General features: G+C 32.0%; 1 protein-coding gene across 1 annotated transcript; it reads left to right on the forward strand.

Annotated features, from left to right (window-relative positions):
• The first annotated feature begins 72 nt into the window (after window positions 1-72).
• On the forward strand, window positions 73-18,465 carry LOC130645218 (mini-chromosome maintenance complex-binding protein-like). The gene is made up of 19 exons (XM_057451132.1): window positions 73-272; window positions 5,396-5,475; window positions 6,724-6,864; window positions 6,962-7,003; window positions 8,645-8,743; window positions 9,206-9,341; window positions 9,534-9,578; window positions 9,695-9,810; window positions 10,568-10,662; window positions 10,922-11,082; window positions 11,570-11,687; window positions 12,451-12,565; window positions 12,692-12,800; window positions 13,199-13,255; window positions 15,706-15,800; window positions 16,130-16,168; window positions 16,566-16,721; window positions 17,625-17,713; window positions 18,207-18,465. Exons 1-19 carry the CDS (start codon window positions 218-220, stop codon window positions 18,301-18,303), a joined length of 1,845 nt encoding a protein of 614 aa, XP_057307115.1. The 5' UTR covers window positions 73-217; the 3' UTR covers window positions 18,304-18,465.
• Window positions 18,466-18,912: the final 447 nt, after the last annotated feature.

An 18,912-nucleotide genomic window follows, 5' to 3' on the forward strand; every position in this document is an offset into this window, starting at 1 on the left:
AACATCCTTACTTTATTACTAGAATTCTTAAATAGCTTGTTGAGTGATACCTAAAATTTAGCCCTGAAAAAGTCTAATTAAGACTTAGCTGCCTGATTAAAAAAAAATTCTTGTTGGCGGAGTAGTTAGGCTTTTATAACACATCCAGTGAAGTCTTATTGAGCGGGAAGTAACGACATTCACTTTCATTATCACGGACCTCGTATCATTGAAAAATATGGCTGCCGCTTGCCTCCACAAATCTCCATTATCAGTCATAAAAAGTCTGTATGGTAAGTTTTATAGACTTAATTTTTTATTTTTAATGTTGTGTTTTACCCTGTAGCCTATTTATACCTCTGCTTTAAAAAGTTCATTATTAAAAAAGCCTTCTGAAATGTTTCCAGCTAGCTTGCGTATAGCTACCGGCATAATACACCTTTACGATAATACACCTTTACCATAATTCTATTGTACATGCGTTCCTACGGCTCTCCATCGTTTTACAATATCGGAAAAAGGAGGTAAAAATCGTGTTTTTATGAGAGTTTGTTAGAGACGAAAGCGTGTTTTCTCCAGTTTTTTAAGTTCCGTCGTATCAATTTCTTTCAAATTTTCAGGAAACAACAATAATAATAAGATACAACTTATGTGTACTTTTCATTAAAAACAAAATGCGGCAAGAAAGGTTATCACAAAAAAACGTGTTTTCTCCTTAATAAACTCTTATAAAAGTGTGATGTTTACCTCCTCCGATCGCAAAATAAGCTGCGATGGAGTGTTGGTTTTCCCGAATTATCGTTAAGGTGTATTCATCGGCGATTCGGTTTGACGTCATAACAAATTTTTTGGTGAAAAGTTTCAGTCTTTTAGGTAAAGAGAGTGCAGAGCTAGACACATTTTGGAGTTTTAAGAACAATGTTAGAAAGTTTGAGCAAAGATAATTTTTGGAGCAAAATCTAGATAGCTAAGCATCATTTCCAGACAGATTTTTATTGTGGTTACTTTTCGTTTCCACATTTTTTAGCATTCTTCCCACTACGAACTAGGTTTGTTTTCACCCTGCGAAATTTAAAAAATGGCGGATGTAGCACAAATGTGATTCGTCAATTAAGCAAAATGTCAATCATCACTACGGCAACAAAGCTGAACCGAATCGCCGAATTACGTGATTATCTAAACAAACAGCTCTAGCGACAATCTGGCAACTCTGCTCACTACCGTACCGTAAGGAGTGCTGGCGTTTTCAGGCGAGTTCGGCATTTTGAAAAAAAATAGTATGTTACAAGGAATTGCATTTCAGTAATACTCCTGGGCGAGTTCGGGAAACTGCCTGCGCTTTTGGAGGACAACCACCAATTTAATTCAAAAAGTCGCATGAACTGGCCCTTTATACAGGTGTTTGTGACTTATCGACACCCTCTTCATAACTTTGTGGTTTTGATTATAAGCCATCCCTAAAAACAACTTTGCAAAAATGCGGGTTAACAAGGTGGGCATTTGCGCAGGGTGAAGCGAAAATGAAAACGTCAAAAACGCCCAAAGAAGTTGTTACAGCTTCAATTATCGTATTATTGTAATTGAGGGTCATGAAAATATATTCTGGTACCCCAGCAGTTTTATTATTATTATTATTATTATTAATCATATTTATACAGGTTTACATCTTCAGTATGATATAATATATCTGCACTGTTATCAACGAGTGACCTGTTAAAACAAAAATAAACAAAGTAAACAAAGAGCCAAAAATTGTTTTTTGTTTTTAAATAATATATATAAAATTATGAGAATGTTAGAAAAAAAGAAAGAAAAGAAAATAAGAATCAAATAGCAGACTATGAACAGAAAAATTAGCAAAAATGGGAATTAGAAAAAATTGAGTTTAGGATTCAAACTTCACAACATTAGAAATCAGAGAAACAATAGCGTATCTCCAAGACACCCTGTAACGTATAGGATCAAGCTAAGGTAAGTTGCCAAAATCGAATTTGAAAGCAAAAGCAAGTTGTTACGCAATAGGGCAGGTTTTACTAAAAAAACAACCTGGAAGTGTTATAAGAGGTAATATTATTTAGAATTTCATGCATAGTAATTCTGCAATGCAGACAATGGTAACAATTACATCACAGCTTCTTATCCTAAAGTTTTTAAGACTTGGAAAAACCTCATTAGTCATCGACTAGTCTTTGTATTAATACAGAGACTGTGTCTGTCTGTCTGTTTGTGACAGGCAAAGTGGATGAGTTCATTTTCCTTTGATATAGCCGAAAAATGCTTGTTTAATATGTTAAATTTTATTATGTTACGGCGCGACGAAAATAACACTAACGTTAATATCCTATACTAGTCGTTAGCCTGTGGAAGAATCCACAGGTTCGCTCGCCCTTTTTACACCGCATTGCATGCGTCTTGCTACTTGCGTAGCTAAGCTACCATTTTGCATGACGGACAGACATATACAGTACTGGAAAAAGGTTGTTTAACATATCGAGCGCGCAACGTGCATGGACTCCCTTCATACGCGATGTACCACCTTTATAATAGATCTATTGAGAATCTAGTATTGTGACAAAATCCGTCTCGGTGTGTCCGATGGTAGGTGATAGTGAAAATAAAGAGAAGGTTTTTTGAATGAGAATAGAGAGAAAATTTTTTTATTTCAAACACATCTCTGCTTTATCTTTTTTTTATTTTAAATAGATGTATATTATAAAAAAATTTTTAACTTTTGTATTTATTAAAGTAATTACTAGCGCATTACTTTTTCAACGTATTTTTTTTTTAACGCTACTTTTCGTTCTTAAACTTTAAAAATGCGATTTCTAAGGAAATCTTTTTTGTTGCCGCTTTTCGTTCTTAAACTTTTAAAATGCGATCTAAAAAAATTTTCTATTACCGTTCTTCGTTCTTAAATTTTTAAAATGCGATCTATTGAAGCTTTTCTATTGCCGATCTTCGTTCTTAAACTTTTAAAACACAATCTAAAACAGCATTTCTATCGCCGCTTTTTGTTCTTAAACTTCTGAAATTCGATCTAAAAAAACATTTCTATCACCGCTTTTCGTTTATAAACTTTTAAAATGCGATCTTAAAAAACATTTCTATCCCTGCTTTTCGTTTTTAAACTTTTAAAATGCGATCTAAAAAACATTTCTATCGCCGCATTTTGTGTATAAACTTTTTAACTTCGATCTAAAAAAGCATTTCTGTCGCCGCATTTCATTCTTAAACTTTTAAAACTCGATCTAAAAGAGCATTTCTATCGCCGCTTTTTGTTCTTAAACTTTTAAAATTCGATCTAAAAAACATTTCTATCGCCGCTTTTTGTTTATAAACTTTTAGAATGCGATCTTAAAAAATATTTCTGTCGCTGTTTTTCGCTCTTAAGCTTTTAAAATGTGATCTAAAATAGCATTTCTATCGCTTTTTTTCGTTCTTAAGTTTATTAAAAAATGGCATTTCGATTCGCAAATGCCGAACTGCTAATTCGAACCCTGTTAAGGCCAAATAACTTGGAAACGAGGTGGTCATGTCAATTATTTTTCACAGCGTAGGTAACTAGGGACCACCTAGGACAAATTTGGGTAAGTTTCCCAAACCTGGGTCCTCGAATCCCTTTCGGAATGAACGGGTTGATAACGTCATTAAAAAACCTTCAAACCTTAATAATCTCAGCAACCGTTTGTCAAAAGTACATGAGCCTATACATTTTCTTGCTCAGCGTTTCAAAATATATACGTTAAAGGCAACAGGTTTATGAATTTAAAAAAATTAAAAATTGAAACATGCAAAATAACGATATAATTCAAATATAATCTTTCTCTTTCAATCAACCTTCGTTCAGCATCTATTTCGTTTTGTTTTTATCTGCCATGTGCCATCCTCATGATTACACTTACCACAAGTAATAAATATATCAGGTGCCGTTGTAGTACACCGAAAAGAACATCAACTGGTACTGATTTCTTACCATTGTTACCAATTGAGTGCAGCTAATCAAGAAGCTTTTCAACCACTGGAACAGTTTACCAGAGATACCAAGGCTTTTTATTTTTTTCACACAACTTTGTCAAAAGCTTTGGCAACATGGCAGCAATCAACAAACATGTTTTGTCAGCTGTTCTTGTTGTGTTAACACACAGACCCTGTCGTTGTCAAACAAAAACAAGTAAAGCCCGTCTTAAAAAAAGATCATGGGTTAGCCCTATTCAGTCCGGGGGGGGGGATTCCGCCTCCCCTGACGTTTTTTTTTTAATAACTCCTGATTGCTTTCTTATATGGCTATGATACTTACTGAGTTTCAACATTTATCAATTAGACACCTGCATGCTAAATTTTTAGGTCCCATACCATTCAGAGGCTTTGATATTGGCCATTACTCGAAACTACCCCTAAAATTTCTATGAAATCCTTATAATGGGGAAAATATAATAACTCCTGTTAGCATTATCCTTAGAACTTGAAACTTGCAACACAACTTTGTTTCGTCAAGAAGAATCATTTTGAATAATTTTGACACGTAACTAATCCGATTTTCCAATTTTGTCGGATTTTACCCGAAAATCTGGAAAAAACGGATTTTGGGGCAATTTTTGGCAATTTTTTATTCGATCCATGTAAAAACCGGAAGATATGTTAAAAACATTTTATTTAGCTTTCAGAAACTTCAAAGAGAATGTAAAAATTCGCTCTAGAACAAAAGTAATTATATTTTAAGCAGATAGTGGCATTTTTAACAATTTTCAAGCTTCTGATGACGTCACAGAAAATGCGCTGATGCAACCAAAAATTTATTGCCGCCATTTTGTTCCTTTTATGACGTACTATAAGTGTGCCAAGTTTGATTCAATTTGAACAATCCTATGAAAAGTTATTAAGGGGGGGCGGCCTCCCCCCCCCCCCCCCCCCCAGTCATAGTATGTTCGACAAACCCCGGACCGAATAGGGTTAAACCTACAAATAGACTGAAAAAAAAGAGTAGATTTACGTGCATTATGTAAGAGACTTATGCACATGTGAACAAAACTCTAAATAACGTGAACCCAACACAAGTAGAGATTTCTTTCGTAAACTTTTTTGTAAGCCTTAACGTTAAAATTTACATATATATGTGTTAATGCAGCTTTAATAATTTAATAGCACTTTTTCTACAAAAAAAAAAGTTTCAAGCATTAAAATGAGACCAAGGCTGTTAATTTTGTATATTTTCTTTGTGGGAAATAAAAGATATAACTAGCTAGTATGCTAGGTTCAGTTCTTGGTGCAGGTAAGTCATTGCTGGTGGGAAAAAAGCTTCCCAAGACTTTGAATGATAGCTTTTTTTATTCTGTCAAAGAGAAAAGCTTTGCCCAGATAAAAAACCTCTTTTGTTTTCATATTACAAGTAACTATTATTCTTTAAATATTTTTTTAGATGAAAGTCCGGAAATCCTACACAAATTAGAAGACATTGGAAATTATTTTAGAACCATTTTAGATAATGATTTTTCACAGGTTAGTAACATAAGTGAGTCTTGTAGAGGTGAACTCATAAGGCCTTTTTCCAATGTAGCTTACTAAATTCTAAAACCTTAGATGACGATTCTTGGCAGGTCTTTCATTTTCACTTTTGATTATACCTTACACAAATGTTCTATCTATTGATTGATGTATTGTTCAAAGTATATTTTTCATTGTATCATCATTTTACAGTGCATTGGTACTGCCTAATGATTCTTACCTTGTTGAGGTAATTTGAAGGCTTCACCAGTTTGAATACTATTGTATTGGTTACTGAAAGATAAAAACAGAATTAACACAAATTGCAATATCAACATTGCCACCAGTAGCACAATTTCAAAGCCAACACAAGTAAGATATTAAATTGCAGGCAGCAACTGTTTGCCAATCATTAACAAAAACAAAATGGTAATCACTATATTTAATTATTATAGAGATATTTTGGATGTCTCCAAAACCCCAAGCAACTTTTTTCGGGACTCTCTATGTTTTGTGAAGAAGTCAGCTAATTGGTGTTTTCCTTTAACCCACTTGACAATAATCTCAGTTTGTTCCACCATCTGCCTTAATTAGCTCTGTCAAAACACAATCTCAAATCCTTTGTAACAGTCGTTTTCAAGGTTTTAAATAGTGACTTGTTGTCAATAATACAAGTAATCTTTGGAACTTTTGTCAACTTGTAGAATTGCTGTATGACAGTAGTCAAATAAAAACTAGCAAGTGTTTCTGAAGCAATTGGGCTTTCGATTACTGTTTGTAATTTTTTCGATTGCCAGCAGATTGATATAACCTCAGGTGGTTCGCAAATATGTTAATGCACCTTGTCATGAACCACACTTTAAACTGGCATGGGTTGCATCGGTGTAGCATGTGATCTCACATTTGCCAATGTGGCAATGGTTATTGAGACATGCCTGCTCTTAATTTTCCGGATAACCTTGTTGGCATCTTTTATATTTTATGAAAATTGTTTACACAATTCCCCTATTTTATACAATATTATTAAATCCCTAATATAATATTATTTAATTGTATCTAATTTCTAAACAATATATAATGCTAATTACACGATAAAATTATAAAAATGTTCTAAAAGATATAATTTAAAACCAAATATTCAAAGTTGATTACCAAGTAAACCAAAAATATTGACTAAAAAACCAGTTTGATGTCACAAATACTTGTTTTCTTCATTTAGCTTTCCGTAATTTTTCTTCTAGCTTTCTTTAAAATTTGTTTTAGATACCTTGTATCAACAATGTTTCTGTGGAAAATATCAAACCAAATTCATTGGTGCGATACAAAGGGATGATACAAGACATGTTTGATCCAGAATTTTACTTAGGAAAATATGAAGTTGTAAATAAAACCAAAAACGAAAAGGTATGGTTCGTATCTTAGGCCTTTTATTTAGTAATTACAGTTAAATATATAACCATTAATAACATTAATAATCATAAATTTTGTGTTTCATATTTAGGAAGAAAGACTTGGCTGTTACACTGATTGTCATGGCCTAGCGGTAAATTTGTTTCTTTCAATATATTCATTTTTTATAGTTTTTTTTTTCTGCTCTTCACAATTTTTCTTGAAACAGAAACGTTAACAGCTACATTGTTTAAGAGTAAAGAGAAAATTCCTTTGTTTGAGTAACAATTGAAACTCATTGAAACTCATTGCTTTTAACAAGATGCAGATGCATCTTGCTATTAAAAAATTCACTACTATGAAGCATCTGTGATAGAAATACTTTATTCTGCAATTTCTGTTAAAAAGAACCTATAATTTAAAGTAGAAAATCATCCTATTGAAAAGATCTGCTTTTTGTATTCTGCATTCATTGGACATCAGATTAATCTTTTTTAAAAAATCTTCGTCAAAATAAATTAGAGCACCCAAATTGGGCCCAAGGCCGATTTTTAAAAAAAAATATTTTGCTGAAGAAATGTTTTCTAATAACAGGAAATACAGCCTGTCATTCATTGTGGGGCCACACTGTAGGAAAGGATATATTGATATGCTCTTTTTTGTGATCTGCTTTTGTTGGAGATAATATAGACATAGAAAACTTAAAAACTAATGATTTGTCCAAAGGCATATTCAGCTCAAAACTTCACAAAAAGAAAATTAAAATCGAATTTTAACAGCAAGTACTAACACATAGTATCTATATTTTGGAACTAATATACAGCCTGTTTTTTTTTTTTTTTTTGGTGTTTTTTTTAAGTATTTTTTTAAAAAAACAAATGCGTATGTGATGACTTACAAAGCCTCAATGACAGTTACGACAGGAAGATCCCAAATATAACTGTCACATATAGAAATTATATCAATTTAATTAATATTATTGGCTGGGGTGTAGCTAGCAAATCTGTAAATGGCTTTTCACTTACAACATAAACTTTACTTTCAATAACTGGCGAATGGCTATCTTAGCTACACTTGGGAATGGCTAGTACAAATATTACAAAGCAGAATCAGTGCCATAAATCAGTTGATAAGTCCTAGATTTTCAAAAGTCATCGGAAAACCTATTAAGTAAAGGATGCAAATTGTAATTAAAACAAACACAGGTTTTTTTTTAATATAAAATGCATCAAAATACAGTTTCAATTAAAAAGTGTAATGGCTTAATCAGTTAAGGTGCATTTGGAGAGCAAGTAATTGTGGGTTCGAATTGGTGGTGATTTTCTATAAAAAAACTTTCTGTAACAAAGCCTGTTAATGACATAGAAATTGACCATTTGGGACATAGATAGTTACACGTTGAGAACCACTATCCTCTTCTTTTTCATTCTTTTTGCATCTCTATAATAGCCATATTTTGTTCATAATGGTAACCTACTTTGTGCTAAGGACGAGGGGCAAAAATCTTATGATCAGAATTTGTACGACTGCTAAACCAGAATGAAATTAGCTGATCTCAAAAGTCTGGTCAAATCAAACTAGCTGATCTCAAAAGCCTGCTTAGATTCGTTGATTTACAGAGAACTAGCAGAATAATGTCATCTAGGGAAATGATTTTTGCCAGCAGACTTAACTAATCTGGATGCATTTTAGTGCCATGGTATCCTAGGGACTATTTGCATGAAACAATTTTTTTCAATGTGACTTACAAAGAAAAGCAACTATGATAGGTCTTAATTTCACATTTTTGTTTCAGGATGAAGAAATTGATTTTAATTCTATGAAAAATATAACATTAGAACGACAAACATACTACTGTGTTCCTGTTCCTGGTGAAAACGAATGGATAAAAAACGTATCTTTATCCCATTGTTTACATAATATATAATTTCATCTGTTCAAACCCATATTGTCTTGTCTACCCATGTTGTCCGGCTCACCAGGGTAACTCATCAACACATAGCTAGATATAGCTACAACTACCTAATTCCTACACGTCTAAAACTGATTTTTGTGTTCTCTCTGATCATTTTCAGTCATTAAGTTCTCCATACAAAACTCAATCTAAATTAAACCTGAAAAGGATTAAGAGTTAAAAAGCAGTTTAACTGACCAAGTCAAATAAACTGGAGAAAATCACACAGCGCAAAATTAGATGTGTACCCACATTGACAAAAAAAACTGCCCATGTTGTCTTTTTTCCACAGTTCAAAATATCAGACAACATAGGTCGACAGATGGCACACATCAAAATATTTCTTAATAGGATTCTATGTTAACAGAGAAATACTTTTGTAATCCTTAATTGGGTACATAGATGTACTCTAACAAGATAAAAGAGAAGGAGAAGACATTTATGTCTGGTTCTGTTAATAAGCGTTCACTTGAACATGATTGTGAAGATGATATGCCCATGGATCAAGACCCAACTCATGCGGAACAAAAAGAACTTGGTATGTTCTCTATAATTTAACGAGTGCACCTATTGGTAAAGCTACAAAAATCATATAATATCTGCTACTGAATTTTAGTGGTTCTAATACTAAACATAGTCAAAATTGCTTGACATTTATCTTCTTTTATCTACTCATTCAATACCACACCATAGTATTAATTTTTATATAACACATTTTATTTACTTTTAGTGTCTGGTAAAAAACTTAAAGAAGCCGAATGTACAGAGAAATTAGGTATATTTTCTTAATAAAGTGATTAAAATGAGTATATGAATAAATGAGTGAGTAAATTAAGGAACGAAAATTGAGTATTGCATGAATGAATGATCAGAATCTGTCATATTTTTTAGGTTTAAAAAATACAAATTATTCATCATCGTCGTCGTCATCAAACAACACAAACAAAACTGATTTTGTGAAAAATTTTCCATTACCTTGTGAAGACGAACCTCCATGTTTCATCAAGGTATTGTAGTTATCTTTATATTTATATATACATTTTAGGCAGATATTTTGCATCATTTAAATTTATACTTTAAACAGAATTTACTTTTCTAATGGTTGAATAATTATAAGCTATAGTATGAAAGTAGAGCATTACAATCTATCTATCTACACAAGGACATCTAAAATTGAGTAACATGAACATTTGTTGGAAACCCATATATTTTCCAAATGTAATACATGTTGTGTTAAGGCAGGGGAAATGTGTTGTTGGTCCAAAGAGATGCTAAAAATGTGTCTGGTTAAAGAAAACTAAGCTCCACTGTGAAAGAATTGTTTTAAAACAAAGTTAAAGAAACACCTATCCAAAGTTTAATCTGAATAAAGTATTTTTTTCTCAATTCAATAGTCTATGACGTGTCTTGTTGTGTACCAGAACTCAGAAAGAAATCAAATTCAACATAGGAGTAAATTGTTTTATTTTTGTCATCATTGTTTATCATGAAGAAAAACCCTGAAAGTTTTCAAAAACAAATTAAATATTTTTAAATACTTGCAACATTAAGCAACTAGTACACCAAAATTTTCATCTCATAAACTTTAAGGATTACATATTAAAAAGGTTTGAAACAGTAAGTGGTCACGAATAACATTGTAAGCATAAACTCACTTTCAGATCAACCAATTAAATTCGCAAAGAGAAGAAAACGTGTTCAGAGAAAGATTTTGTCTACACTTTAACATTATAAACATTTTTTATTTCTTTATCATTTTTTTAGATGTACAGTAATAGTAATGAACTGAAGTTGAATGATGTTGTCGATTTTATATGCATTTTATCAGTTGATCCCATCTTTGCTTCTTCTTCAATGAGGTTTGTATTTTAATTTTAAAAAAAACCTGCATGATAGCTTCCCATTGCTATAAAACTTCAAAACAATAAGTGCTTCAATCATTTTTACCAATTAAACTATTTTTATTTGCTTTGCATGAATATAGCAGCTCCTTCAATTTAGCATCTCTTTTGAAGTCGTTAACTGAAAAAAATCCTCACCAATAGACACCCCTCAATGTTTCTAATAGGGTTTTCAAATAATTTTAAGGAGTATAAATTAATCATTTTTTGTTTTTAGTAATGAAAATAATGAAGAGATGATTGCATGGCCAGATCATAACACTGTTGAGGATCAAGCTCACTGTCCACCACCCTCACTAGTACCCAGACTTCATTGTCTGTTCTTTAACAAAGTGGAAAGTTTAAATCCGCTTATGTTGTCTCGTGGTCCCATCTATGGTAAGTTGTAAAAATTTTCAAATAGCAAATTTAATGGTTTCTTTTTTATTTTTTATTATTAAAAAACCTTTTTCAATGTGACTGAAAATAAAAAAGATTATTAAGTTAATTTTGTAATTTTGTAAAGAAAAATAATTACAACTTGGGATGATAGTAAAAAATTTAGGCATAACAGAGAGTGATATAAGAGTAATAACTGATTGGCAAAAATAGACTGTGATTCCTTAATAATAGTTGTATTTAGAATCACTTTAAATAAAGCGTTGTAGGGATATAATTGTTTTTATTGTCATGGCTGAAAATTAAACGATTATTTTTCCTCTAATTATTAATTAAGCAAGTAAGTTTTGAAATTATTTAGTTTTCCTCTTAACTATTTTTATTATTATTATAGTTGTTAGCTTACGGCCTGAAATCAAGCACTATAGACAATGTGAACAAAAGGTAATAAATCTTCAAAACCCATAGTGAAATGTTTGTTGTTTAGATAATGTATCCAGTGAGCTGTCAAAAATACGATCAAGTTTAATACAGTTGTTGACTCAAATCTTTGGTGGAGATGCCACCGTAGCTGAATATATTCTATTTTATTTAATTTCCAGTGTGTAAGTTGAAATATTTTTTGTTAACGAGAGAATTATATTGACCGAACAATAAATGAATTTTTTCATTTTAATGGAAACTTTATATTAGGGAGTAAATGAAATATTGACTTTGTATCAGCTTTGACAGTCACTACCAGTATGGATATTATCAACAACATTTAGAGACTGGTATACTACTCAAAAGTAACGATTATGATATTTTGTATTTTCATCATCAAAGATAACCTTTTAAAAGATTTTTAAAGGGGACGACTCCAGTATTACTCCAGTAATAGTAGTGGCTTAGTGTTACAACATTGTGCTCTAGAACCAGTTCTTTTCATAACCTTTTAGCATAAATATTCAATATAATTTGATTCCATTTAGTAAATGTGATGAAAGTATCACATTATTGTTTATAAGAAAACATGGGCACAAGAGTGTGCATTTATATTTTACAAGCCAAAATAATAAGATAAAACAGGCATTTAACTTTAATGTTAATTTAGGGGCAGCAGAAGCGATACCTGAAATTTCCTTTTAAAAAACCTTTTTTGCATTATGGAAAGAAAACATATTGGGTTTTGTGTAGAAGTAAAATATTGCTGTGCATTTCGAACTTGTCTTATTTTCTTTCATCAAAGTTAGTAAGAGAAAATTATTAGTAGATATTAGTAGAGGTTAAAGTTAGTTAGGGAAAATTATTAGGGATTGAGTTAGTACAGGGAAATTTTAGTCGTTTTCTCTGGTTTTTTATGTCTTAATAAACTATTTATTTTTTCAGTTATGGACGCTGTGGTACCATGTGTGTGGGGAAGCTAACAATGAACATTATGAAGTGTCCAAGTGGTGAATTCACAGAAAATGTGTACAAATTTATAGAAATGTTGGTGGAAAAGGTTAGCTGTAGAGATACTAGTTCAACAGATGAAGTGGCGAAAATGTTTTGTTAAATATAACAAACATTGCCTGTAGAAATAAAAGTTTTCCAGATTTATTTTATTTTTACTTTTTCTTTTTCATAGAGTCATTACTTACCTTTGAAGCTGGAAATTTTAAACAATCTGAAGTTTATTCCAAGAAAAGATTATGATGCTAATAGATTGGTGACTGGCTTACTTCAGTTACCTTCAGGTATGCGCAATCTTGTTTTGTAATCCTCTGATTTTCATGAATTTCTTTGTCTAAGATTTCAATTCTAAATAGCTTCAAAATTAGGATTTTTTCTATTTTATATGCATCTAGTCATTTGCCATTCGTGAACTCAACCACCACTACTCTGCACCATTATCTTTATCACAGGCGGCGACAACTACTGTTTGAGATTTACTTCTCCAATAGAAAGCCACTAACACTTCTAAATTATTGAAGTTTAGCTTGTGCTATAATTTTCTGATCTAACTTATTTTAGAAAAGAGTATAAGCTTTGGCACACTCTCATTTCTCCAATTAGCTACATAATAAATTTTTCGAATTCTATTTCTCCAATTGTTTTTTTGGCACACTTTTGTATATGATAAAATTTTCTTCAGGACTTCATATGGTACTTGATGAAACGAAAATGGAAAGTGGAAAGTTGGATAGTGATGGTAAATACATTTTTTACAATCCTTTGATTCGTAAGCTCTGCTTCAAGAGTACTTTAAGAAAATCAAATAGGACACAATTTTTCCTGTGAAATCGTAGAAAATCCTGTAATTTAAACAAAACATTAAAGATGTCCTGGAATTGTCCTTAAAACTATGAAGGAGATTAAAATCATAGCGTTCAAATTTTGTTGGGATTAATGGAAGGTCCCAGAAATCAATTTTTTTCATGCACATGTGTGTCTGAAAATGAAGTTTGCATTGTGTAGCCACTCACTGCAACATTATACTTGCATAATATTTGTTCTAAAACAATCAAAATGGTTGACAATACTTTCCCATATGTTCAAAAGTTTTATTTAGAAGACCAAAATGACAGAAAAACTACAAATTTCCACTAGGCATTCCAGAACGCGCTGAGCATGGCGGCTATTGTTCTTTCAGTCCCAAACCCGCTAAAAGCGGTCCGCTCAGCGCGTTTTCAAAGCGCTATCCTATTGAAATGCTTTAAGGCCACGTGATATAAACAACTTTTTGCCTTGTCATCTTTTTTTTACTTTTTTTAATTAAAGGAGCAACCCAAAATAAAAGAGTTTCAAGTTTAGTGGGTGAAATACGAAAATACTGAGAAAAAAAGTTGACTGTCATACAATTTCATATCTTGAACGAAAAGATTGAATTCTCCTTTTAGTTTTCGTTCTTGATACAGTTGTCTTATCCAAAACCTTTTTGCATACTTCTTTGTTTTGTTTTGTTTTTCTTCATTCAACAACAACAATAGTTTCAGAAGATTTATTTTCTTAAACAGCAATAATTTTCTACGTCGAACGTTCATGTTTACATATTTTTGTCGTTTAAAAGTTTACGCGCTCTTTCTGCTGCTTTTGACAAGTGGAAATCAAAAAATGACATTCGAAGCGGATTTATAAGCGGCTATTGTTTTACGCTCAGCGCATTTTAGACCGTCTAGTGGAAAATCACCTTTAGGTGCAATATGCTCTATACCTAATTTGCTGGACGACAATAATATATATGAATTTTCTTTCAAAGATATGAATAAACTAATTCCACAAAATTTAATACCTGCGAAAGCTAAGATTTCAGGTAAGTTAGTCCAGCTATACACATCACTCACTAACTTCATTCCTAAGAATAAATCGGCTATTTTTTCAGAACGAAAAGTGACAATTTTTGACTTTGTTGCTTCAAGCTAACATGGCAAGAAAACTACTAAACAAAAAGGGCAAACCTTAAAGGTCTGCACATCCGATACACACAGAACCCGAGGGTGAAAGGGTTAATTTAAAACGAGATTTGTAAAATGCTGCAACATTTTTGACTACTAGTGATCACACAAATATTTCTAGATTGCATTGCATGCATGTCGAAGAATGCTTGTATTCCCAAAATTTTTACTGGGTTTGTGTCCTGAATTATGAAACAATTTTGTCCTGCAATGTCCTACAATTTACATTTTAATTTTTTGTAGTCACCATTGTAATCCATGAAATTATTGGTACATATGAAAGGAACGTAAAATTTAGATGTTCCGCTAGTTTTTGCTAACTTTTAAGGTTTTTAATTTTTTGATCTTAACTTAGTGTAACACGTATTTAGGACTTTGTATTGGTACGCTTCGTGTTAACCCTATTCGGTCCGGGGTTTTTCGAACATACTATGACCGGGGGGGGGGGCGGATTCCGCCCCCCCTCAATAACTTTTCATAGGATTGTTCAAATTGAATCAAACTTGGCACACTTATAGTACGTCATAAAAGGAACAAAATGGCGGCAATAAATTTTTGCTTGCGTCAGCACATTTTCTGTGACGTCATCGGAAGCTTGAAAATTGTTAAAAATGCCACTATCTGCTTAAAATATAATTACTTTTGTTCTAGAGCGAATTTTCACATTCTGTTCGAAGTTTCTGAAAGCTAAATAAAATTTTTTTAACATATCTTCCCGTTTTTACATGGATCGAATAAAAAATTGCCAAAAATTGCCCGAAAATCCGTTTTTTTTCGATTTTCGGGTAAAATCCGAAAAAATCAGGAAATCGGATTAGTCACGTGTCAAAATTATTCGAAATGATTCTTCTTGATGAAACAAAGTTGTGTTGCAAGTTTCAAGTTCTAAGGATAATCCTAACAGGAGTTATTATATTTTCCCCATTATAAGGATTTCATAGAGATTTTAGGGGTAGTTTCGAGTAATGGCCAATATCAAAGTCTCTGAAAGGTATGGGACCTAAAAATTTAGCATGCAGGTGTCTAATAGATAAATGTTGAAACTCAGTAAGTATCATAGCCATATAAGAAAGCAATCAGGAGTTATTAAAAAAAAACCGTCAGGGGGGGCGGAATCCGCCCCCCCCCCCCCGGACCGAATAGGGTTAAACTATAGCAAGGAGTCAAAATTGGTTGTCTATGTGTTTTCCATTTTTTTGTGGTTTAGGTGTCCACAACTTGACAGCAATTGGAAATGTTATGCAATGGCAAAAAGTTGAATATGATTTTAAATTTAACAAAGTGGATATCGACACGAATTTGGTATGTATACGCATCTCTTGTAGTTTTTTTTATTTTTTTATTTGTTTATTAATTTATTGAGACACTAGTTATGCTTTATCTTTAAAAGATGAAATGAAATTTATTGATGAAAATTTAAACGGAAAAATAACTGTGTTGATCATCAGAAGTTGTTTTAATTTGAAAGATTGGATTTAAGGTGCCTGAAAGATTTAATCGAAAATTAAATAAAAATGTCTTCTTGTATTGCAGCACCTATCTTTTGAATCATTGTTACTTCAGACTCCAATGTCCACTTTTAGAATGTTGATCACAATTGTACCATGTTCTGTTGTTTTTTTGCTATTTAGAACGTGTTAGTGATGTCTGAAGGCAAGTCAATTCTAACAGTAAGCTGAAAATTGCTTTTTATCTTGCTGAAAATATACATTACTGTGTATACTGTACACTAAGAATGCACTTAATTTTGTTTGTACTGTATTTATACAGATTATTATTATTAAATTCATAGATTCTTTCCAACCATATTCTTCTCTTATATCAATTGTAAACAAAACTTCTATTTTTTTTTAAATAATTTATTTACTGTGGTGTGTTATTCATGTTTTTACCTACCAATATGCGTACGCATGTCCATTGTTCTTAAAGCAAAATGAACACATTATGTCACACGAAAATTGTCTACGGGGTAGTTCTTTGCCACTAAAAGGTGTGAACCAACATTCATGGCTATATGCTACTAATAAAAAATGAAAATTGAGGGATTCTTATTGACTACTTTTTTAGTGCGATTGCCAACTACCGATAGTGTCTGATGACTTGAACGCAGACCAAGTAGAACGTGTAATATCTTCATTAGCACCAAAGCTGCTTGAAAAAATGAGATTGTATTTATCAATTGTCAGCTCCATGGAATACAATCTTACAGATGAGATACAGAAGGTAACTTAAAAACCATGCTATAGTTTTAATTAAATATGTAAATAAACTTACTTAATAAGCTTTAAAAAAGGGGTCGTATATAAACTCTACAGACGATATGTTTTCATTGAGCACTATCACTGTGGTGATAATAAAAAGTTACACACAGGACAGGATGTTCACTAGTTAAAAGAAGCTGCCAGATGGTCCATCAGCGTGCTTAAGTTCACATTTTTGTCTTCGTTTTAACTAGTATTTAAAGTAACCTGAGAATATGTACCATCAATATGTTTTCTTGGAAGTTTTTTGTTCATTGAAATTCCTTCTCTTTACTTTCTTCTATCAGAATGTTTTCGGTTCAATTAGGTATTTCAAGAAAAATCTTTTTAAAATGTACCTACAGTGAAAAAATTTTAGGAAAATCTAACAACCTGAAGAAAAACTTGATGATTTTTGCTTTAGTGATTATTATTAAAATTGTTTACCCAGGATGGCCTTTCCAGTTTCTATTGGTACTACTATTAACTAGGGTCCTGGTGCATTAAAGCTCCTATTTGAGCTACGAAAATCGTGCGAATACAGCAATCGCTCGACTAGACAACCACCTAAGATATCAATACTATTCTCATGCTTAATGCTAAGCAGAAAGGATAGATTCAGACTTTTATAGTCTCTGGCATGACTTAGCCAGGGTTTTAAACCTCCCGAGTGGAAGCGAACGCTGTACCACTAGGTTACCAGTCTATATTTTTTGTGGTACCCATTAAGAATTATTGAAACATAAAAAAAGTTCTTTTTTTGTTATATTTTTCATGTAAATGTGTAAATAAGTATATATAGTTTTACATATAACTACTCTCATCTGTTAAAAGAAGCATGCTGTATTTCACCTCCCTAAGATTTCACATTTTTATCTTCGTTTAGGCACTTGAGGACGATTTTGTCGAAATGCGAAAGGATGATTCCAAATCAATAAATGCTGATTCGTTTTATCTTCTCCTAACTACAGCAAGGTACAATTTTTTTTTACTTAGAAAGTTTGAAATGGCCCTAATTCTAGAGTTTTTTTTATCAATCCAGACACTTTGGTTTCAATTTGAAACGCACTGGGTCCATAAAATCGAGTTCTAAACATTTGTAATTTCTTAATTTTATCCTGACTGCATGTAAACTGGGACTTGGAGAACTAAGTCCTGTTTTTTTTTTTAATTTTAAATTATGAACGTTTGAAAGTAGATGTGCGAATATTAAGAAATCGAAATTATAAATAGTGAGTAAATAAGTTTTGCTTGTTCGATCTGACTAGTGCTGTGCTTTCATTACTTTTCCACGTGTAAATGGTGCTATTTTTTCTGTCATAACACCGTGAAAGCGATTAACAATTAAAGAACTTTACCATTCTTTATGTTCAACATGCAATAATTTTTACTTTGTAGATCATTTTCTTTTGAAGTTCTTACTAAAAAATGCTAGCAAACCATCACCCAAAATAACTATGATTTTCAGATACATGGCTTTAAGTTACGGACAGAGCACGCTCTCCTCCTCACTGTGGATTCGGACCAAAGAACTGGACGCTGAAAGAAGGAAAAGAATCTCATAAGTTTGTGATGTTTAGCGGAGAAGAACACTGACGAACTCCCGCAAGATGATGTGTGAGTGTAACATCACTGAGTTTTGACACCTATTTTTAGCTAATGACGTATGCACTACCGCCCTGTACATCAATACTGTATATGTTTAAAAAAATAGTAAGAACGAATTATATTGTATATGTTTTCTTGTTTGTTGTTTTTAAGTCACATGACGTCGAAGAAGAGCAATGATCAGTAGCGTAGCTTTTTACGTTGACGTGCTGAAAAAAAACATTCCTAGTTTTGTATTCAGTTTTAATGACGTAACTATGAAAAAAAAAAACGCCCAAGGTCTCTGTTTTTGCAGACCTTTTATTTAGAACACAGGATGAAATTTTTGAAGATTTCACAAAAAGTCAAAAATCAAGAAGCAGGTCATACACTTTTATGAGGAAAATTGTGTTTGCGAATAAAAAGAAATTAAAAAAAAAAAAAAAAATTCTGTGTTGTGTTTCAAAAAAACTACTATGTTATGTTTTTATTTATTTCTTCATGTACATGAGCTCACTTACGAAGTCATTAAGAATTTACTAGGACTGGAAACGAAATGGGAAATAACTAATTATCAGTCTACCATT

This window comes from Hydractinia symbiolongicarpus, chromosome 5 (assembly GCF_029227915.1).
Source record: "Hydractinia symbiolongicarpus strain clone_291-10 chromosome 5, HSymV2.1, whole genome shotgun sequence".
NCBI lineage: Eukaryota > Metazoa > Cnidaria > Hydrozoa > Anthoathecata > Hydractiniidae > Hydractinia > Hydractinia symbiolongicarpus.

What these genes read in the sequence shown, in the direction of transcription:
- LOC130645218 (XM_057451132.1), top strand. Translation starts at nt 218, where the DNA reads ATGGCTGCCGCTTGCCTCCACAAATCTCCATTATCAGTCATAAAAAGT. An exon ending in AACCTCCATGTTTCATCAAG is followed by an intron (nt 9,811 to 10,567) that starts GTATTGTAGTTA and finishes TCATTTTTTTAG; the next exon opens with ATGTACAGTAATAGTAATGA. An exon ending in TGGATATCGACACGAATTTG is followed by an intron (nt 15,801 to 16,129) that starts GTATGTATACGC and finishes TTTGCTATTTAG; the next exon opens with AACGTGTTAGTGATGTCTGA.